Source organism: Arvicanthis niloticus, chromosome 23 (genome assembly GCF_011762505.2).
Source record: "Arvicanthis niloticus isolate mArvNil1 chromosome 23, mArvNil1.pat.X, whole genome shotgun sequence".
Taxonomy (NCBI): domain Eukaryota; kingdom Metazoa; phylum Chordata; class Mammalia; order Rodentia; family Muridae; genus Arvicanthis; species Arvicanthis niloticus.
The window spans coordinates 8,335,491-8,358,522 of record NC_133430.1 but is presented as its reverse complement, the minus strand read 5'-3'; the positions used below and the strand labels follow the sequence as shown (position 1 = coordinate 8,358,522).

The window sequence follows — 23,032 nt, the reverse complement described above, 5'->3', positions numbered from 1 at the left end:
TGTGATGAACTCCTTGCCCTGTGGGAGTGTGTGGACAGGCCTCCTACCTCAGGTCTTACCTCAAGTGCTGACGGCTCAGCTGCTTATGCAGAATAAGTGCGCATGATTCGGTTCCGTTCTCTTTGTCCAAAGGGCTGGTGCTGCAGCGTGGTATTTCTGTTTCCTCCCTTAAGTCATCTTTTCAGTAGTTATCTTGATATATACACTCAAAAGCAAACATATTACTAAGAACCCCTAAATTGACCTGGATCTCTTTATTGTTGTTTCATGTAAAAGAGAGTCAGAAAGCACATGAGCGTCTCCCAGATCATAGCGATGCAGTACTGTGTGTGTTCAATACCCTGACCCAGAGATCTACACACACTAACATATGAATATTTTGAGCACTAAGGTGATACCACGTGGAAAATTAAACACTTGCCTTGTGTGATGGGTCATAGTTCAAATGCAGGAATGACCAGGGACTCATGCCTACAGACTATGCAGGAGGTTCAGGCAGCAGCATCGTCTGGTCTGAGCCTAATAGTTACCAGCTTGGGCAGCATAAAGAAACCTGTGTCTGTCTGTCTGTCTCTCTCTGTCTCTGTCTCTCTCTCTCTCTCTCTCTCTCTCTCTCTCTCTTTCTCTCTCTTTCCCTCCCTCCCTCCCTCCCTCTCTTTCTTTCTTTCTTTCTTTCTTTCTTTCTTTCTTTCTTTCTTTCTTTCTTTCTTTTTCTTAAAAAAAAAATTCTTTTTAAGTCATGCTTAACCTAAAACTGTTGCATGGCATTACCTTCCAGCTCTGTGTAAAGAGTAAATGAATAGAGAGTAATTGAATTCTGGGTTTCAGCTTGGGTGACAGCCCAAGCTATAGCTCATGCATATGCAGATGTGAATCTGGATTAGCTCTGATATTGTAAACTGCTGGTCCAAAGCATTCTGGGTAAGGAGTTCTCAACCTGTACCCAAATCTTGTAAGGAAACACAGTTTTGAGCCACTTGGTTCTGCTTACTGAACCATTAGGCTGAGATTCCTGTCTATTGTTTCTCATTGGCTCAGTTCGTTAGTGTGAGCCAACAGCGACTCCGGTGCCACCTTTCCAAAGCGGTAAACAGCAGGCTAGCCAGGCCAGAGAGCACTCAGGCCTTTCCTTGCTGCCCCACCCAGTGCCGAAGCTTAAATCAGCACCTGTTATTCCTCTCAGTTCTGACCTTGACCTGGGCTCAGCAGAACTGCTGTTGTCTGTGGTGGAAGGTCCTGAGTAGCTCCTCAGTGCTGTGCATCTCTGTTCACATGGCCTCTCTGCTCATGCTTGGAGCCTTGTGAGTTTTGGGGTTTTGTGTTTTGTTTTTTTCTTAAAAGTGTGAACTAACCTTGAACAGACACTAATTCTCCTGCTTCCAACTTCCCACTGTTGTAGTTACAGGCATGGGCTGCCTCTTCCAGTTTTAGGGCTACTTCCGTGAGCACTAACTGCCTCCAGGAGGGAATCAGGAGAAGCTGCCCGTCTCCTCAAGGGATTAACCTAGAAACGAGTGCCGCATACTCCATCCTAGGCAAGGCTCAGGACAGTGGAGCTCCACAGGAAGGGAGGTAGATCCTCCTTTCGTTCTTTCTTACATAGTCAGTTAAAGGTGCTTAGAACGAAGACACCTCCATAAGTGGCATTAATGTGGGAAGCCATGTGACTTACAGTGACCACCATCCTCCTGTAATAGACCAGAAGGACGAGAAGCAAGGCCTGGCTGTCCCGTGAGCTATGTGCAAGGGTACTGCACCAGCTAGAGTGGCAACTGTCTTTTAAACACTTGAGGTAAAATATGTGAAGAGGAGGAGACTGTCAAGTTGAGTTTTACACGGTAAATCACTTTCCTACACTGCCCTGCACAGACAGCTGACACGCCAGCTCTGTGCTCTAGGGCAGGGGTAGGAAGAGGTCAGCAGGAAGCAGGTGGGACACATATGGGGCGGGGGATTCCCTGTGGAGCCTTTGCTATCCTGGAACTCCCTGTACCCCAGGCTGGCCTCAGACTCAGAGACCTAGCTGCCTCTGCCTCCCAAGTGATGGGATCAAAGGCGTGCGCCACAGCCATTGCTCTGGCACAACCCTCACAGCCATACCTTCAGACTACAGCCAAGCACATCTCAAGGCTCCTGCTCCTGGGTATGCCTGCCGGGAACCTCGGAACCTGCCCACATGCTGTCTGGCCCACCAGCCTGTCTCACCTGGATCACACACTGTTTTCCCCTCCCCCCCACACACACACGCAAATACACACTGCTGCATGCCTCACCTTGATGAGTCTGTCAGAGGCCTCCTGGGGTTTAGTGCAAGCCATCAAGGAGGCCTGGCCATCTGAGAATACAGAGATGTCTCAACCTGCTCCTCAGACTTCTTCAGGTCTGGATACTTAACCTCTTCTGCACTATAAGGTTGCTAGCCAATTTGTCTCAGGATACTGGGATTTGGGCCAGAAACCAGTAAGCAGCTTCTGTGGGAGGTGCTTCCTCTGATGGGCAAGGGCCTCCTTCACCATCATGTGTCCTAAATGTGCTGCCCTGTGCTGTAGGCCACCAGCAGTCAAGTAGCTGGGTTCAGTCTCCATGGACTCCTGGGGGTGGACATTGTCCTGTTGCCTATTCTTGTTCCCAGTTCACTTACCAGACATGTTTAAGTAGCACACAGATGGCAGGCTTTGTCTTAGCACCAGGAACACGTTCATAGGAAGTCCTTGTCCCTGTCTAGAGGGAAACAAACTGACACAGAGTGGGGTGCATGCGTCAAGAGCTCCCTAGATACCTGTGTTGGATATGGTGGGCAGAGATGCCACAGAGGCACAGAGGAGAAGCGGACTGTACATGGGAAGCTGCCGTTGAGGAAGCAGGCTCAGAACTGGTAGGGAGAGACAATGTGGTGTTCAAAGAGGAACTTCTAGCCACGGGGTGCAGGGGTCGGTGCTAGGTATCAAAAGCTCTAAAACTGAGTAAGTCACCTTATGCTGATGGGTTAGCAGGTGGATAGGACAGAAGGCTGGACAGATGTAAACAGGACCAGGCAGACAACAATGCAAACTGCCATTATCTGAATCTACTGGTTGAAACACAGATGTTGGCTTCCTGGATACCTAAAATTTTTCAGAATAAAATATTGAAGAAATTTGCACTACACAGGCTATCTAATATCTAACCTCAGGGTACTCCATCCCAGCCTTTGAGGATTTCATGGACTCTGAAATCTGAAAGCACCTGAGCAGCTATCCTCCAAGGTGCCTGAGCTGCTGGCCCCAGCTCCTCCTCCAGCCTTTCTTTCAGGTCTAACACTATGGTGCTTTGTATGTTGCAGGTTTATCTATGAGACAGAGCACCACAATGGCATAGCAGAGTTACTGGAGATCCTGGGAAGGTAAGTCGCTGTACCTGGCAGTGAGCAGCTGAAGCTAGAGTTGACCCCTGCCCCAGAGCAGAGCCATTTCAGCCAGGTCCTGAAAGAATGGAAATAGTCTGATGTAAGAAGGAAGGCTGGTGAACTTGCACCAAATAATAACGCATTTCTGTTTCTGTGGCTCCATAGGCGGAAGCCTCTCATACACCTCAGTCCATGACTACAGAAACTATGGAATTTCTGTTTATTTTCCCTCGAATAGTGTTAAAAGTAGTTAGAGAAGAGGTTGATATTACAAGTGTATTTGAAGAATATATATTTGAGGAGTTGAGTAAATGCTGATATTTCAAATTAGATCATTTTATTGGCCTTTCATATGTATAGTATAATTGAGTTTTTATCATTTTAATCTAAGTAAAGTCTTTACATACTATCATAAATTTTTTAAAAATCCTGTAACTCTAATATAAGATTCCCTGACCCACTGTTTCCCGAAAGGTTTGCTTGGAGCTAAGAGGTAGGTGGTCTAGACAATGATTCTCTCCGGTGCCTCTAGGGAATCCATGTGCATCTGCAGCTGAGTATTCTGAATTACTCTGAAGTCGTCCCGTCTATGTACAGAATGTGGTGGCTCCCTCTAGCCTCTGAACCTGTAGTCTGTGTCCCTCCCCTGGACCCTCCCACACCATACACACACACACACCACACCACACAGACATACACAGACACACACCACACACACACACACACACAGACACTGTTGTTTAGCTGGTCTCCCAGGTTGCTGCTTTAGATGTGATTTGAAAAATTGCTAGGCTTAGGATGGGTCTGCCCCTCGTAGCATGCTTACTTAGTGTGACTAAGGGCTTCCCTTCCCAGTTCCATGAGTTTGGGCAAGCTCCTTCTGGTAAATAGAAGAAGGCTCAGTTCCCTCCTGCTGTTGCCCTCTGCCATGTGTCAGGAGTGATATGAGCCATGTTACGTATGAATCTTACCACACTGTCTTTTCAATCCTGCCTCCAGCACAGGGTTCACCCAGGATTTCCGTCCAGATGTGCACACCACCCTTGACTCCTAGAGGGCCGAGTTACTAGCTCTGGCTCTCTCTAGCTCTGAGAAACATTTGTTTGCTTTGCCTAATCATGAGACCTCGTGGATAAGCCAGCTGATGTTCAGTTTGGAGGTCCTTCTGCGGTGTGCCTTTCCTACAGAGTGAACAACACTCAGCCTGCACACTGGGAGGGACGGGACTCTGGTCCAAGCTAGGATAATGGTCTGGAATGTAGAAGTCTTAAAGCAAAGTGCTGGGTGGGAGGACCTGGAACTAGATCCCCCCCTGAGCTGTTTACTGCAGCTTTAGGAGTGTTAGTCTGCCTCCAGGAGCTCCTGCAGCCCAGCTGCCCCACCCCCACCCAACCCCACCCTGTGCTGGGACTTGTGGCCCATAGCAAAAACACTAAAAGTGGCCATGCTCCCTGGAAGGCCATTTTGTGGTTGTTCCTATTAATATCCTCTTTATTCTGAAGTAAATATTTTGCCCATTGGCTTTTCATGCTGAAAAGAGAAGCTAAAAGAAAGCATGGTTTCTGATTATAGTCTGGGATGCGTACATACTCAAGCTGAATTCTCTCTTCACAGTATAATTAATGGATTTGCCTTACCACTAAAGGAAGAGCACAAGATTTTCCTGTTGAAGGTGTTGCTGCCCTTGCACAAAGTGAAGTCCCTGAGTGTCTACCATCCCCAGGTAAGGCAGCCAAGCACAGCTGCCCGCCTCTGCAGCGGGCCAGCCATTTATGAGAGTGCCTCCTTCCCATAACTGTACCTCAGTGAAAATGGCTTCTGGCAGTATTCCAAAGTCCGGGACAGAGTCCTTGTAAGAAATTTGGAAGAGGGTGGGAGATGGCTTAGTTGTATAATTGCTTGCTATCAAGTATGAGGACCAGAGTTGAGATCCCAGAACTCATGTAAATGGCAGAGATGTGGCAGCCTTCGTGCTCCCTACCTTAGAAGGCAGAGGCAGGATCCCAGAAGCAAGCTGGCTAGCTAAACTAGCAATGTTGCAGCTAGCTCCTGGTTCAGCGGGAGAGCATTACCTCAGTGGTACAAGCTGGAAGGCATCAAGGAAAACACCAGTGTCAGCTTCTCACCTCCACAGGTATTCATACACACACTTTTATGCATACAAGAAAGAAAGAAATTCGGGGAATTCTCTGGAACGTAGGTTTTACAGAGACGGGGGACCCAGCTTTGTAAGGAGATTTCTTAGTGTGATCTAAACCTAATGCCCTAGAGACAGAAGTCAGATAGCCACAGCCAGTGGTGTGCTCTGACCCCTGTAGAAGCCACCTGCAGGGCTCACGGTGTAGCTGTGCTGCCGCCTTAGTTGGTTGCTGGCCCTGACTTGTTTCCACCTGTTTGCATTGGATCTGCTCTCCCATGGACAGAACTGAACTATGCTGAGGCTCAAGGAGGTGGCCAGTGTTGGTTGCAGCCCACAAGCAACTTTGCACGGCTGGACACGGAGTAGGGTGCCATTATGCATTAAGAGCACATGGACAGGGAGCTGGAGAGTTGGCTCAGCACTGGCTGCTCTGATCCATGTTCATTTCCCAGCATCCACAGGCTGCTCTCATCCAACTGTAACCCTGTTCCAGTGGAGCCTTTTTTAGTTGCTGGAGATCTGCATGGCCATGGAGCACAGAGTTACTCACATACATAAACAAAGTAACAAAATAATTTTTTAAGTAACAAAATAAATTTTTAAGACTTTAATTCCCCCACACATACACACACACACAAAGCACATGGGGGGGGGGGCTGTAGAGATGACTCAGCAGTTAGGAGCATTGACTGTTCTTCCAGAGGACCCAGGTTTGATTCCCAACACCCACACAGCACTGTCTATAACTCCAGGATCTCACCCCCTCACACAGACTTACATGCAGGCAAACCACCACTGCACATAAAATAAAAATAAATCAATGATTTTTTTTTTTTTAAGAAAGCACCTGGAAGGGCTGTGGGCATCACAGAACAGCACTTGCTTGTCACATGCAAGGTCTCAGGTTCCATCCCAACAAAGGTTTTTATCAAGGCTTAGAGCTCATCATTGTAGTCCAGCACTCAGGAGTCTGAGGCAGGAAATTATGAGTTTGAGGCCAGCTTGGGCTGTATATAACAGAACGTTGTCTAAAAATTAAATAAGATTCCATTTTCCAGCGGTCCTTGGAAGCGGGTGGTGCGGATACACTACAAGAAAGTGTGTTTTCTCCTTGACTCAATGCGCTGTCCTCCCGAGAGGCAGTTGACGTATTTTCTGTCTGCCATCACCTGGTAGTGGGTCTGCTTGTCTTTTATCACACTCGCTTTGAGTAGTAGCGCTTTATAAAGGAGCTGAGCATGAGGAACATCTAATCTCAGTGCTGTGAGACGGACCGAAGGCCCGCAGCAGCTGTGGGCTGCACATAAAGATTATCTCAAAGGACAAAGAAGGAATACTTCAGAGATTTCTGGTAGGACCCTGCACTAAAACTTTCCAGATATTATATTACTTGTCCATTCTCATCTTCTAAAGACACACACACACAGAGCTATAAAATTTTCGCAGATAGGGAAAGAACTATCCAGTGGGCATCAGTCCCAAAGGTATTTTTCTGAAAGTGTCACTCAGAGAGGGTGGCACGTGGAGCATCTCAGTCACATCAGGCCATTTTCCCAGAAGAAGATGGTTGAGGGTCATCCTAGAAGGGCGTTTCCATGCTGAAGTGACCATCTGATGCTCTCTTCCCTCCCTTTCAGCTGGCGTACTGTGTCGTGCAGTTTTTAGAGAAGGACAGCACCCTCACTGAACCAGTAAGTGCTCAATCCAGACCGTGACTGTCCGCTGTGTCCCTCCCTGAGCAGCCACCATGCCTTGCATTTCACCACAGTCAGCCCTGTTTTCTTCAGTGGTAACACTGTCGGAAGCTCATCTCACTCCTGGGTTGGAGGCTCAGCTGTGGTGGTTTGGTGACAAGTTCCTTCACTGCAATGAAGGCTTTGTATAACAGGCTTGCCGCCTTGCCCCATACTGCCCCACAGTCCTTGGCACATGGCCCCTGAGTGGCTGTGGGCACCAGCCTGGGCCCCGTTGAGCTCTCCCTCCACATTGGACAGCAATTGTCCTGACTCAGGCGTAGGTGTGGCCTGAGCGAGAGTAGAAATCACTTGCACTCTAGAGGGTGGTGATGCTCTGGAAGGTTTCTCTAAGTTAGAGTTGTTATTCTACAATCTCTGAACAGCAAGTGAAGGCTAGACTACTGTCTTTTGGGTTCGATTTCTAATTTATTTTTCTTTTGGTGTTTTATCTTTATTAAATTTTCAAAAATTAATTCCTCCTAGCACCTCTACAAAAAAATCAATCAATAAACGTAGGCATGTTTGGCAAGTTCATTCCTGTCTGATGTAAGCATCCGAATTCACTTTTAAAAGAACCAAAGCTACCGTCCGTAGCCCATGCAGGTCATCTGTTGATGGCTTACAGTTCAAGCCAGACCCAGTGGCTCAGGAGGCTGAGATAGATAGATGACTGTGAGTATGGGGTCAGCCTGGGCTATGCAGCAAGACCCTATTTAGAAGAGGAAAAGCTGGCTAGGGCGACAGCAGTGTTTGAGAGCATTTGTTGTCCTTCAGAGGTTCCCAGCACCCAGGTGGTGGCTCACAGCAGGCTATAACTCTAGCTCCGGAGAGATCAGACACCCTCTGCCTCTCTGCGGCATTCACATGCCCAAGCATGCTGGCATGATCGCTCAGGTTTCTCCTCCACACCTCACCCCACAAATAATAATTTACTTTTAAAAAGAAAAGAAATACCGCCTGCTCCCACCATCCCTTTTACATTCAGAAGTCAAAGGAAAGAGAGGCATTTGGGGGTTTGGGGGAGGTACACTGAGTTTTCTCCCGTGGTTTTTCCTTGTGTGTGTCTGCTGACTGAAGACCTCACCACGTGCTAGTGCACATTTGCCTCAGGCAGGATCCTCCCACCCAAAACAGCTCTGCCATCTGGGCCTGTCCCAGCCTGACCCCGGGCCTGCTTAACCCAGATTGACTGTCTTTCCTCATCTGTCTGAGCATAACATGAACTCAGGTGACAGCTGTAAAGGTTTCGGTCCCACTAATGCGGCGTAATGACAGATAGGCAGCTTTGTGAGGGTGAGCTTACCTTTGGGAGGCGAGACTGATTGTCATACCGTAAACATAGGATGCCAGCCACCAGCAGGGCCCTGCACAAACAAGCCAAAAGTCCCACACACCCAGTGTGATGTGTCCACGCCAAGCTGTTGTTTAGAAGTTCCTGTTGACAGATGATGAAAAGATATCTCTGTCCAGCTGCAGAACGCAGAGCTCATTTTCAGTGCACTCAAAGCATTTGGACTCTCACCTGGTACATTTCTTCCATTGAAATTTATATTTTATAAAAATGTAATAAAGGCCATTGTGTCTGGTTTACAAGTGAACACTTCATTTTGTGTTTTTTGTTTGTTTGGTTGGTTGGTTGGTTTGGTTTAGTTTGGTTTTTGAGACAGGGTTTCTCTGTGTCGCTCTGGCTGTTCTGGAACTCTCTCTGTAGACCAGGCTGATCTCAAACTCAGAGATTTGCCAGTCTCTGCCTCCCAAGAAGTGCTGGGACTAAAGGTGTCCTGTCTAGCACTGAAGACTTAAGTTGGAGGTGTGAACTGCAAAGGAGTGTGTACACTCAGCACACATGAACCTCACATGCTGCCCTGGGCTCCCGGTTGCCATGTGGAATTGCTTTACAAGTCGTGTCAGTTACTGCAGTTAAATTCTCACCAGTAGATGACTTCCAGGGAAGGTTGAGTCCAGTTCATGGTTTGAGAGTGCAGCGGAGCTGACAGCTGCAGGACCACATGGCTTAAACACTTTGAATCCAGACAGATCAGGAAAGAGGGAAGTCCAGAATGCAGCTGCCTTTCTCCATTATTACTTCATCTAGGACTCCACCCTGGGATGATGCCACCAACACAGGGCAGGTCTTCTCTACAGTTAATCCTCTCTGCAAGAGCCCAGAGCATGAGCCCTTGGGCGTGTGTCATTAATGCCTTAGGCAGTTCTTAATCCAATCAAGCTGACAGTCCAAACGGCCCATCTAGTGTTCCACTTAAAAGTGTGCAGTATATAAAGGGCATTTGCTGACCCTGTAATTGATATTTCTCATGTCCACAGTGTCCTGGGCACACTAGACATAGAAACTGTCTTCTTTGTTGCCAGGCTAGAGGCTCATGAGAGATTTCACACAACTGTCTCCTTCTGTCCACTTGTCTCCCTCAGCTAATGGGATGACCCACATGTCTTGGCAGTCACTGCATTGCTCCTGGATACACCAGGACAGGCTCCCCAAGACTCAAGGGGGTTGTGACCCACAGGTTGAGAACCATTGCCCTAGAATGTCTTGACATCTTGTGAAATCATTCTGTTTGCTGTTACTGTTTTGTAGGTGGTAATGGCACTTCTCAAATACTGGCCAAAGACTCACAGTCCAAAAGAAGTAATGTTCTTAAATGAATTAGAAGAAATTTTAGATGTAATTGAACCATCAGAATTTGTGAAGATCATGGAGCCTCTTTTCCGACAGTTAGCCAAATGTGTTTCCAGCCCTCACTTCCAGGTATGTGGGTTTGGGTGACGGGCTGTGGTCAGGTGCTTCTGTCAAAATGACATTCTCAGTGTGGGGCTGTTTGTGCTCTGGTTCTGCTGTGATCAACTGGTGACACTCAAGTTTTTTTATTTAACATATACTTCAAAATTATATGCTAAAATGGTAGCCAGATGGGGTGACTCGGGAAGTTAAGGCAGGAGGATTGCTACAGATTGAGACCAGCCTAGGCTATTGAGAGACTCTGTACTTCTGGGTAGTTTTACTTCCAGCCCCTATTTTAATCACTGAAAACACAATTCTCAGCAACTGTGATTAACAGCATTGTCTCTGTAAATAAAGCTCTGCATTCAGGTGATATACTGCCAGGTTCATAGGGCCCTAATTTCTCTTAATTGAATTATCCAACTCAATGAATACCTCATTGAGTAACAGTAAAAACCTTTTAACTCTGAAAATCTCTCTCTTCATTAAAGTGCTTCCTTTCTGACATATACATTTGTATCTCTCTACATCTTTTAAAATTAAGTACTTCTCCCTGGCAGTGGGGGCATATGCCTTTAATTCCAGCACTCAGGAGGCAGAGGCAGGCAGATCTTTGTGAGTTCGAAGACAGCCTAGGGTACACAGAGAAACCCTATCTCAAGAAAGAAAGAAAGAAAGAAAGAAAGAAAGAAAGAAAGAAAGAAAGAAAGAAAGAAAGAAAGAAAGAAGAAAGAAAGGAAAGAAAGGAAAGAGGGGAAGGAAGGAAGGAAAAGAAAGAAAGAAAGAAAGAAAGGAAGGAAGGAAGGAAGGAAGAAAGGAAGGAAGGGAGAAAGGGAGGGAAAAAAAGGAGAGAGAGGATAATACAAAAAAAGAAAAGAAAAAATTAGTATTTCTGATTTTTTTTTTTTTTTTAAACTACCAAAATCCTGTCTGGGAAGCTAGTGTCCGTCACCCACTCTCTACTCTCAAGTTCTCTGAGCCTTGGCTGTGTCCCCTTCCAGGGGCACCTGCTGTGTCCAGCTGATGTGATGGTCAGCAGAACCTTGTGCCCCAGGAAGCTGGTGACCCTGAAAGCTATGACATCTTAGCCACCATGACACTAGCTGAGCACCCAGGGCTGCGTGAAGGGACCAACAGTCCCGAGAGACTCATGTCTCAGTGAGTTTGGCCCCTAGGATCCACATAGTGAAAGGAGAGCCAACTCCTCCATGTTGTCCTAGGGGCTGCGAAGGTATTCCATACCACACACATACACACATAATAAATGTGATTTAAAAAAAAAAAAACCAGGTAGGGTATTGGCCAGGCACGATGGCATTCACCTGTAGCTCCCACACTTGGGGGCCTGAGTGGAAAGATTATCAATTGTGCATTGAAAACAGAAGGTCTTGAACTCTTAAACAATTATCTGTCATTCATAGTGGTGTACACCCTTATTCCCAGTATGTGCAAGGCTCTATGGGTAAGTGGCTCAGCATGAGCAATAGAGAGACATCCTCAAACTCTCTGTGTGTGTGTGTTTGTGTGTGTGTGTGTGTGTGTGTGTGTGTGTGTGTGTGTGTGTGCTGGGCATTGGTGTGTGTGTGGCTGGGCATGGGTAGAGACTGTGTGTGTGTGTGTGTGTGTGTGTGTGCTGGGCATAGGTGGAGACAAGTGTGTACCATAGGGTGTGTGTGTATGAAGGAGTTGGCTGTCTTCTACCATGTGGGTTCCAGACATCACACTAAGGTCATTAGGCTTGGCCACAAGTACCTTTACCCCGAGCTATCTCGCTAGCCCTTTTTAAGAAACAAAAACCAAAGCCAAACACATGCGCTGAATTTCTGTATGTGTTTTTACCCATTGGCAAAGCTCACCTCTTGTCACTTTCTCTGAAGAACTGAGCCTGGCTCCTGAACCCTCCACAGCTGCCTCCTGCCCCACCCACTCACTCAAGGCTTCTGGACAGATCTGTGCTTGGCTCTGAGGGTCTGCAGGTGGCCACTGCACCACATTCTGGATCTACTTAGTTTGCACCTCCTGGCCACACCTGTAAGCCAGCACCGGGGCATCAGAGACAGACCGGAGAGTCCCTGCCAGCCAGCCACGTTTCGTGAGAGACCCTGTCTTGAAAACTAAGATGGAAAGCAATTTAGGAAGACACCCAGGGTCAGCCTCTGGCCTCCACATGTGTGTGTCCATGTACACATGCATACACTACAGACTGCATTCACGCACACACATATCTCTTTCACTTAGTGTTGGCATCCAGCCTGGGGTCTCATATGAATGTTTAATGGATAAATGGAGAAGTGAATGCAAGTGTGTGCTCTTGATCTGTAAGTCCTCATTCTGCCTCTTCACTGTCACAACCTGGCCTGTTAGAGTTGATGGAAATGGTTGTGATTGTGTGATCCAGTACATCCTCTACTCAGGAGACTAACAGTGGGAATATTTATTTGCCTCATATTTGTGCAGATCACCAACACTTCTGCACCCCTGTCTTGCAGGTGGCAGAGCGGGCACTCTATTACTGGAACAATGAGTACATCATGAGTTTAATCAGTGACAATGCAGCGAAGATTCTGCCCATCATGTTTCCGTCCTTATACCGCAACTCAAAGACCCACTGGAACAAGTAGGAACCAGAGGCCGCTAGCTCCTGATCACTTTTAAATAGTGCATGCCTTGCTGTCACTGTGGTTACAGCTGAACTCTCAATTTACCATCAGCTTTTAAAATGAACATCAGTTTCTCTGTGACTTTTGTTGTTTTGGTTTGGGGGGATGTTTTGGGTTGGGTTGGGTTGGGTTGGGTTGGGTTGGGTTGGGTTGGGTTGGGTTTGGTTTGGTTTGGCTTGGTACACGGTTTCTCTGTGTAGCCCTGGCTGTCCGGAAACTCACTCTATAGACCAGGCTGGCCTCAACCTCAGAGATCCACCTGCCTCTGTCTCCTCAGTGCTGGGATTAAAGGTGTGCAACTGCCACTACCCAGCTCATTGTGAGTTTTTAAGTTAAGCCGCAGTGCAGGTCACATCTCCGTGGCCTGTTGTTTTGTCTCCTCAACCCCATGCCATGCCAGCACAGGGCCTATGTGTCTGCACCCTCTCCTTGCTGGTTTTAGCAACAGCACCTTTCAGGCCTCTCCTAGAGCCTCCAAGGAAGTTCAAAGGTCACTGCAGAGTTCATAGGACTCAGTCCTGCTGGAACTCAGTGATCACACCAGTTCTTAGACGGCCCTTCAATCCCATGACATACCGTTAAACTCAGTGGCCACCCTGCTGTGGGCACTACCTAGAGCCTGAAAGAGAAGAATGGTGACTCAGATGGCCTGAGGATGAGGACTGTTCAGTCCCCTCTCTTTTCATTCACTTCAGAGGAAAAGGAAGTCAATTCACCCATGCAGAGCTCTCTCACACCCTGCAAGGACTCCACATGTCAGACATGTTGGGTGCTGAGTTTATCACTCAGCTTTAGCCAGATGTGGACGCCAGCGCTTCCCTCTCCGGGAGCATCCTAAGCCCAGTCGTTGTGTTACTGCCATCTGAATAACTTACCCATAGTTCTTTTCAGGACTCCACATTTTCTAGTCAGTCTTCAGGCAAAGTGGCTTTGCCTGCTGTAAGTTGGAAGGTGAACTTCTGACCTGACAGGCACCTGTAAGCGCTGAGTTGGGAAATGACTAAATCATAACTAGCAGCTTGTATTAGAACCAAGTGAGCTTGTTGCGAGTAGGCAGGACCTCAGAGATAAGGGAGACCGAGGACTCAAGGGGAGGGAGGTGAGACAGGAGGCAGAGGATGAGGAGGACCCAGTGTCGGCCTCTCACTCTGGCATTTGCTCTGCAGGACAATACACGGCTTGATATACAATGCTTTGAAACTCTTCATGGAGATGAACCAGAAACTCTTCGATGACTGCACCCAGCAGTTCAAAGCAGAGAAACTCAAGTAAGTGGCTCCTCGTACAGGCTCCTGAGTATTCCACCACCTCTGCCTGTCCTGCAGTTACTCTTAACTTTGAATTTGTGAAGCAATCCTTTTCTGCTCTGGCTTAGGAAGAAGGTTAAAGGTTGATGGTGGCCTGTCACCAAAGGGCATGTGCCTTTCTATGTCCTGAGTTACCTTCATCTTTTTCAGAGAACTGTTTCTGTGCATGTGGGGACTCCAGAGGCCGTGTCTCCCTAGAAGCTGTGCTCTGTCCCTAGGCTGGGTGCATAGTCATGTGATTGATGAGTTATGAAAGGTCACTCTGGGGGCTGGCAAGATGGTTCAGTGGGTAAAGGCACTTGCTGTACAAGACCTGAGCTCAGACCCTGTATGGAAAGAAACTTCACAGAGCCGTTCTCTCCCTCCATGCTCACGCTGTCTCCTGTACCTGCCTCACACCCACACAATAGTGCATTTCACAGAGCTGTTCTCTCCCTCCACACTCACGACGTCTCCTGTACCTGCCTCACACCCACACAACAATAGTGCATTTACTTACTTACTTACTTACTTACTTACTTACTTACTTACTTACTTAAGTAAGCCACTTTTTAGACCAGGCATAGCAACACAAGTCCATAATCTCAACTCCAGAAGCTGAGGCAAGAGGATTACTACAGGTTCAAGGCCAGGCTTAGGCATATAGTGAAACCCTATCTATTTAAAGAAAAAGAGAAAAAAAGAAGAAGAGACCAATCACTCTTCCTAACCCAGTGTGAACCATTGGCAGATTTTGTTTTTAACTAACCACTTAAAAGTGGTTATGGTAGACGAACTACCGGACGTTTATGTTTGTTCAGCCTACCACCATTTCTTCAATTTTTAGATAATATGTGAGTTTTGGCTGCGAATCGGGCTCTGTTTTGGTTCCTTGTAACCAAAATGGTTACCAGGTTGTAACAACAGTCCTTGCCATAGCAGGGCAGGTGGAGTGAGGCAGAGCACCCTGGTAAAATATAGAATGCGTGTCATCAATGCACAGGGTGGCAGAACCACAGGGAGCCATGCCAGACCAGGGCTCAGCCCCCAGGGATGGAAACCACCTCTCCAGTAGTGCCTCCTCCACTCCTAGAGAGTGGTGGTGTGAAGTTGCCTGTGGTGGTGCATTTTGAGAGTTCAAAACAAAACAAAAATAAAGTGGCTCAAACTCGGTGTGTCTAATAGTGGAATGAGAAGCAACCCCGGTCTCCCTTGGAATGCTGTCACGGCTAGGGTGCCAGCTCTTGCCTCCTTGGCTCCTCCGCAGACTCGCCAGTGCAGTGGGTATGGAAGCAGGCAGTCAGCCAAGCTAGGAACATTGGACCGACTTGAAGGAGATGGGGGAGGGGTGCTATGTTGTAAAGTCTTGTTAAATTTTTAATTTTTAAGAATCTTTAGTCTAACTCTTGGCCAGCTTTTAGGTTTCTTTTTGCGTTACACATGTTGAGAGCCACAGTGTAAGACATGGAGTAAGACCAGAAAACACTGGAAAGCGTGACTGTGGCGCTGCTGTCTCCTTGCTTTTGCCCCCTAACCTGCCTGAATGCTACTCTTCCCTAATCAAATGATGTTTTCCTGTTTTTCAGAGAGAAGCTAAAAATGAAAGAGCGAGAAGAAGCATGGGTTAAAATAGAAAATCTAGCCAAAGCGAATCCCCAGGTACTAAAAAAGAGAGTAACTCGGGAGTGTTGAGGCTTTGCGTGAGTGTTTGATGCGATAGGACCTGGCTCCACCCCAGGAAGGAGGCCAGTGTCACTAACACTGTATGTGCAAATGTCCGCAATAAAAACACTTTCCAACTTTGTAACCTTCCTCCTGTATAAGTACTTATTTGCCACACAACTTTTACCACAGAATTGACTTTTTTCTCTCCTTTTTAAAAGTAAGATGGATGTGGTAAAAAGAAAACCAGGATATAACCTCTAAGATTGTAATGTCCTTTCTTGCTCGAATGTCATAAATGCTGTCACTTGAACCATATTCCTCTTTCTTATTCTCATACACGAGACAGATGAGGGTGAAGCAGATGAAAGATGCTGAGAACTAACCGAATTCTGCCCTGCTCACACTAACTGTTCCTCTGCCCTAGCTGATGCAGTGTGCCTGAGCAGGCGAAGCCAGGCAGATGGTCATATCTGTCAGAGCTGCTGGTGAGTCAGCAGCCTCCGTCCAGTGTTAGCTTTTAGGCTGGCAGAGCCTGGGACAGCTTTGCAGCCATTGTGCTGGGGTGTTGCCTCCGCTGGTCTGAATGATCAGTTATTGGGGTGTTGCCTCCGCTGGTCTGAATAATCAGAGTTACTGGGGTGTTGCCTCTGCTGGTCTGAATAATCAGAGTTACTGGGGTGTTGCCTCTGCTGGTCTGAATGATCAATGTTATTGGGTGTTCCTTTTCTCCTGTTGTATGTGTGTCTGATTATAACAGCCACTTGATGAAATGTCCGACCTTTTCCACACTAAGATCTCTCAGGCTTCTCTCAGCTCTCCAGGGAAGAAAAGATCTTACTAAACAGTGTATTTCTTTTTGGTGAGAAGTATGTATAAATTATTATGTAAGTTGGATGTGGGTTTTTTTAATCTTTGTCATTTAATAAAAACGATACATGAAGATATCAGTGTGTATTTTCCTATGAAACAGCATTCTGGCCTGCATCCCTTTGATGAAAGGAGACTTAATGACAGTCTGTTGCGGACCTGCGGTTCCACCTAAAACAAGTAGCTCACGTTTCCCTGACGGCACTTTCCATGCTATAGAGAAGTTCTTCTAAGGCCTGTAGCTTAATTACAGGGACCTGCGCGTATGGACAGGGCCGATGTTGAAAATGAGTGGAATCACCAGTAGTTGTTTTAAAACTTCGGCAAAAGCGTGTGTGGGCAGAGTTAGGTGTCTCAGCCTTGCTGGCATTGCACTGGTGGTCTTGGTTTGTTTGGAAGTTTTTTTGTATGTTTAAACTAACCGGTGGAGAGCCTTGGAAGACATGCTTTGCCTAGAATATGGAAATACTCTGTTGAAAACTGCACAGAGCTCCTACTTAAAAATAACAGCGGGTTGTTGTGTCGACACGTGGAACCTGGGGTTGCCACTGCCTTGCAACAAAGCTTCCTGGTTTATCCCTTTTGGTGGCTCTTTTAAACTGTCTGGTGATATCCTACCTGTGGTGGGTTTGGCACTGGAGCTTTGGTGACCTCCCTTCCCACTGTCCTCACTCCCATCACTGTGTGAACCATCTGTGATAGTCAAGAGTTTCATCCACATGCCCCAGCGCCATGACACACTGTCTCTAAAATGGAAAATACTTCATGTGTTGAATAAGAATTCAGAGCTGGCAGGATGCCTTAGATAGAACTCATTCTCTTGAGAGAAAAAGCCTTCCCTAATTCCTACCTAGTACTTGGCATTACACGACTCTGTTTGGTGGTAGTTAGCTGAGGTCTTAAGGGGTCTCCATATCATGTCAGCCTTGGTGAGAGAGCACGTGCACATCACTATCCAAAGGAAAGTTACCAGTGATTCACTGTGCTCACTAGCTTCTGAGGAGGAGTCTTCCCAGAGCAAATCTCATCAAGCAAGAGTCTCGTCTACTCAGAGATGTTAAGTGCCCCAGCCAGGCGAGTGGAGGAGGGATCAGGAAGTTGGTAGAAGACATGTTTTGGCAGCTATAGCCACTCTCCTGGGTTTTCATGCCACGTGATTTACATGGAATTTTAAAATACTGGTCATATCCAACATGAAACTGTTTCTCCTAACCCACCAAATCGACTCTAGGACTCTTGGGCATCTTACTGTGTGCATGCATGTGTGCACAGGTTCTATCTATCTATTCATCCCTCTCTCTCTCTCTCTCACACACACACACCCTGCCGTCCCCCTGGGGTATTATGTGAGTGAAAAGCAATTCTCTGAGGTACAGGTGCACCTGGGCTGCTGTGGGGATGAAGCCCAGGTCCAACCTTATGTAGAGGCCTGTACACTCTCATCCTCCTGTGAGCTGCTGCCTGTTGAAGGCCCATGCCAACTGGGAGTGGACTTCATCTGCCATGAGCCAGCACAGCCCATGGACATAGAGTCCTTTCCACTCTTGTACGGCTGTGTGGAAAGCACTGGGTTTATCCCGCCATGTTAAGATATTAGCCCCAGTGCCGTCTCACAGCAGACCTATGTTCTTCTCAGTTCCTTCCCACGTGACCTTGAGCACCTGGATGACAAGGTGCTGTGTGTCCTGAAGCAAACTGGAAATTTCCAGTTTGAGAGCCAAACACAGCCTGGCATCTAGAAGCATAGTGTGCATAAGGGGGTCAGTGCCAAACTATAGCACGCAATTGAGGGTTGCTGTGGGTTTCGGAGGAGAGTGTGGCTCATGTCTGTAGGGAGGGTCAGAAAGAGATGACAGCGAGATGAGGCGAGGACCAGTGAGTGTACGCAGGGAGTCCTGATTCGACAGTTGTCACTCAGTCTGCCTTTGAGTCAAGGCCCAAGACCCAGGCGAGTCAGAAAACACCAGAGAAACCCAGGGCTGTCCCTGCGTGAGCTGCAATAACACTAGAGAGGGCAGAAGCTATCTGCCTTTATCCCTCCAAATGTATATAAGGCACAAAATGACCCGGGCAGACTTAGAGTTTCGAAAACTTTTCGGTTATATCAACCATAACCATGGTGTGCTGAAAGGGCCCAGCCATGGGGGAGCTCACTGTTAGAGTGTGTTGGAAAAAGGCTGGTAAGCTGAGCAGGGGCAAAGGGCAAGGAAGCCACTGGTTGTAGGAAGACACCGAGTGCCAGGTTACAGCAAGTACCCAGCCTGGAGAGTAAAGCAAACAGAACATAGGGTTGGTGACCAGGAGGCAGCTTGTTAGAGAACTAAGAACAGGAACCAGACTGGACTGAGCAGAACTGCTGGGCAGAAGACGTGGAAGCCAAGGGCAGAAATAAGTCTGAACACAAGGCCCAGCTTCCCCTTCAGGCTTGGGGCTTCCTGGCAGCACTGATTTTACAAGGGAAGAACCGAGCACGACCCCCAGCCTGTAGCAGACACCGACTCAGTCCCTCCCTGACATCACCACATAGAGAAGGCAGCTGCCAGCAGCTTACAAGCTGCGGCTATATCCCTCTGTTCACGAAGCCTGAAGTCAGTGGTACATGCAGGAGGGAGGCTGCCTGTCATTACACCCTGCGTGATGTACCCAGAGCATAGAAAGTTGAGACCACATTGGATAGGTGAGGAAGCTGAGCACAGGGGCCCAAGACACAGAAGGCCTGACACCAGGGCCAGTTTAGAGGAGTTGTAGCAATAGTCCAGGATGTTGGGCTGTGTTGAAAGGTTTAAGGTCTTAGGAAAATACTAGGGACATGGAATGAAGGAAAGGATTTGGGATCTGCTGCCCCAGGGAGGATGTGAGGGAGAGTCTCTGCTTCTGCTATGGACAGTCCCCCCACACCCACCCCACCCCCCGCCTTCCTCAGTGTTTTGGCCCAGAGATAGAAAGGGCTATAGGCTGGCTGTCTTTACGTGAACTCAGGAAGATGTAGAAGTGGTCTTGGGGTCAGCAGAGGGTCACTCACATAGCCCAGACTACAGGAGGGTGAACCCCTTCCTAGTATCTTACAGGCAGCAGCCCACAGGCTTCATCAGTGGGCAAGTAGGCAAGTGTGTCTTCCGCTACATGGCTTGTAGAAGAGGGACTCAGGGAAGGGCAGTGGGCCAGCAGCCCATGCAGGATGAGGACCTGAGTGCAGACCCATCACCTAACAGACAGTGACTCCATACTTTGCATTGCAGTATGCAGTGTATAGTCAAGCCAGCGCTGTGAGCATTCCGGTTGCAATGGAGACAGATGGGCCTCAGTTTGAAGATGTGCAGATGCTGAAAAAGACAGTGAGCGACGAGACTCGTCAGGTAAAAAGTGCACTGAGCACAGCAGGGCTATTCCTGCTACAGATGTGCTTGACGGGTCCGTCACGTTCTGCTAAGCTATAGATCTGAGTGATCAGACTGCTAGGAAGGTTCTTAGCAATTAAGTGTGTTGCTTTACTTATCTTAGCCACCAAAATCCCAACTCCTAACTGTTGTATGTTAGCTTGAGCAAAAGCAAAGCTTTGCAATAACATCTTGCCATCCACCTTCCCCTTGCAGCCTCTCACTCCTGCTCTGGTCCACAGACACTTCCTCTTAGTTCTTCATAGCAGGTGCTACACCCCACACCTCCCAGGATACCCAGGGTGGGAAGCTTAGCTTCCCTCCAGGGTCCAGGGGCTCAACAGCAGGTTAGGGCTGTGCCAGCAACAATTCCAGCGGCACTACACTCTGTGCAGTAGTTTAGAGCATTTTTAATCCAGAGATCTCTTTCTACCAAATTGAGAACATATACAGAAAGGTTTAAAGAGGGTGATCCACTGAGCTCCTCTGTGGGTCCTAGAAGTCTGTTCCTCTGGGCATGCTCCCTGTGCCCAGGATGTGTGATCAATGCCCTGAATGGACCTGGATGCAATGGTCATTCTGACTTGAAACTTTAAGCCCCCTTTGACCAATGTCAGAGTCCCTAGACATTAATGCTCAAGTTCTAGAATGTGGAAGGGGACCCCTCATTGCTCCTTGCTGCCTATGGCATCCCATGGAGCTCAGTTAAATACACAGAAGGATTCTCTAATTCAGGTAACCCCTCACCTGACTCAAACGGGACATGGCATTACCAAGAGTGGGCACTCTAGCCAGCTGAGCCTCCCCAGCCCCAACCATGCATGTCTGCAGAACCAGAAGTGGAGCCTTCTGAACTGGACTGTGGTCCCAGTATAGCACACAGAAGCGCTCCAAGGCCTCACGTGAGAGAGACCGCAGCAGCGTCGCTTCAGAGTTGCTAACAGTGCCCTGGGAGGCCATGTCTCATGTGTAAATAACAGAAACAGATGCTCATGGCTGTTTCTTTTCCCCATTGCAACATGGTTGTCTGATCTGGAGTCCTAGGCTTCCTGTCAGAGTGGTGAGGGAGGACCTGGCCCCTAAACTCCCTATGTCCATCCTCAGCCCCTTGGTTTAAATTGAACTTTGTTTAAATGGATAAAAGAGCACACTAGAAATGCAATGGAGAAGGCTCAGTGGCCACCTGCTGACCTACTGACCTACTGACCTACTGACCTACTGACCATCAGCAATTAGTTGAACTCCACGCTTTGCTCATAGTGATTTTTCTTAGCAATGAATGAGTAGAGTTCATCAAGAGCTCGTCTGGTCATGGTTACTCAGGCCTGTGATCCCAGAGCTCCAGACGCCAAGGCAGGGGAATCATGAGTTGAAGGCCATTCTGGGCCACACAGTGAGACCCTCCTGAAAACAAATAAACAAACAAAAAAAGGAAGAAAAACAGAGAAGGCCAGTAGAAGGGAAGGATAGAAAAGAAAGAAAACTCACGTGTTTCCTGTGTTCTAACAAGGCAGCTTTCCTCCATGATCTCTTTGTGACAGGAATTAAGGTCACCTTTTTTTTATTTCTACTTAGACCTTACAGCCCCAAGTTTGCCAATGGCAGCCCAGCTGAGTGACTTGTCTAAGACCCCCACATTCCTGGACAGTGGGGAATCCCACCTGGAAATTTGTGACTTTTTCCTCAATTTTAAGATACTTGGACCATATAAAATTTAGAAGTTGAAGACTTGTGAGCTATTTCCCACACATTGAGTATTTGAAGGGTCAAAGGAATTTTTCCTTTGGTACATCCTTCAGCCTAGGTCATGATTCACTATAACTTGTGCCCTGTGCTTTACAAGGTCAGCAGTTGGAACAAGAACACAAAGCAAAATCACTGTACACCTTTTAAATGCCTCAAAAAGTGGGCCCTGGTGTTGGAGGGCTCTGGAGCCATAGAACCTCCCAGCTGTCCTTCAGCCATCATGGGTGACCGGTCCCTTTCTGAGCAGCCTTGGCAGAGTTGCCCTGAGAGGCTCCCATGATACATCTGCTCTCTGTCAGCTAGTTGAAGTTTCTGTAATTGACATTGTTAAAACAAATGTTAGCCGTCCACCTTGAAAACTCTGGCTCGGGCTCCTGAAGCACGAGACGCCACGCACGGGGAAGTCAGTTCTCCCAGAGTAACTTATCCATTAGAATCAAACAGGCTTTATCCCCTTAAGAATATGGCAAGCCATTACCAAGGATGGGATCTTTCTGAGAATGCTAAAATCGGGAAGAATTAGGACAGTTTCAATCGTACACTGTCCTTCCTGTTGGTGATGCCACAGCAGATGTGAAAGCTGGTTCTTGTTTGTTTTTTTAAGATTAAACATTTCCTGGTGCTGGGCAAAAAAAAAAAAAAAAAAAAAAAAAAAAAAATGGCAAGCCTGAGATACAGCTCAGTTGGTAGAGTGCTTGCCTGTATGCAGAAAGCCCTGACAATCCCAGCCCAACATAAACCCTGCATGGCGGTGCACTCCTGTAACCTCAGCACTGGTTATAGGTGAAGGCAAGAAAGCCAAGATGGCAAGGTCATGCCTGGCTACATAACAAATTCAGAGGTCAACCCAGGCTCAAAAACCAACTGATTCTGAAACTCTATGGAGTAGAGACAGAGCAGGAGACTGTAAGTTTGAAGCTGGCTGGGCTACCTAGTAAAGAGCCTGTCTTTGAAAAAGAGTAAGAAGCTAAAATCAGTTGCTGTGGAAACACAGAGGCTCTAGAATAGTTCAAACATCTGAAAAAGACAACACTGTTGAGCGTCAAGTGTCTGTGGTTAAGCCACTGAGCCAGTGCACAGTTGAGTCCTGCTGTCTAGATGAAGGTGTTTCCAAGGTATAATTTGGAATTAGACTCCTGAAATTCTCAGGTATTGCCTGCAGAGCGTACCGAGTACCAGCCGTGGTGGCCCAGGCCTCTAGTCCTGGCACGTGGCGTGTTGAGGCGGGATTGTGCTCATGTAAGGCTAGCTCAGGCTGTGTACCAGGGCCCCAGCTCACACAGCAAATAACGATATAGCTAAAAACTAAGGTCTGGGCAGCGGTGTGAGCACTTTCTTTGGCCCTCAGTTTTATTTTTCACCATTTCTCCAAAGACATTCCACATTTCTTTAAACGGACTTGACTGTTGGGTCAGGACAGGTTGGGAGGT

The 23,032-nt window shown here is 47.6% G+C and overlaps 1 protein-coding gene across 8 annotated transcripts in view; it reads left to right on the top strand.

Moving 5' to 3' along the window:
- Ppp2r5c (protein phosphatase 2 regulatory subunit B'gamma) overlaps positions 1 to 23,032 on the top strand; it is a 131,378-nt gene that overhangs the window by 102,843 nt on the left and 5,503 nt on the right. For 5 of the 8 annotated variants that reach the window (XM_076921161.1, XM_076921162.1, XM_076921164.1 and 2 more), the window contains 8 exons: positions 3,323 to 3,382; positions 5,000 to 5,108; positions 7,163 to 7,216; positions 9,858 to 10,028; positions 12,491 to 12,618; positions 13,828 to 13,929; positions 15,534 to 15,606; positions 19,719 to 19,835. In XM_076921161.1, the coding sequence (XP_076777276.1) occupies positions 3,323 to 3,382; positions 5,000 to 5,108; positions 7,163 to 7,216; positions 9,858 to 10,028; positions 12,491 to 12,618; positions 13,828 to 13,929; positions 15,534 to 15,606; positions 19,719 to 19,835 (814 nt within the window). Of the gene's footprint in view, positions 1 to 3,322; positions 3,383 to 4,999; positions 5,109 to 7,162; positions 7,217 to 9,857; positions 10,029 to 12,490; positions 12,619 to 13,827; positions 13,930 to 15,533; positions 15,607 to 19,718; positions 19,843 to 23,032 lie in introns of all 8 variants that reach the window. The other 3 variants (XM_076921163.1, XM_076921166.1, XM_076921168.1) reach the window with 2 other exon arrangements.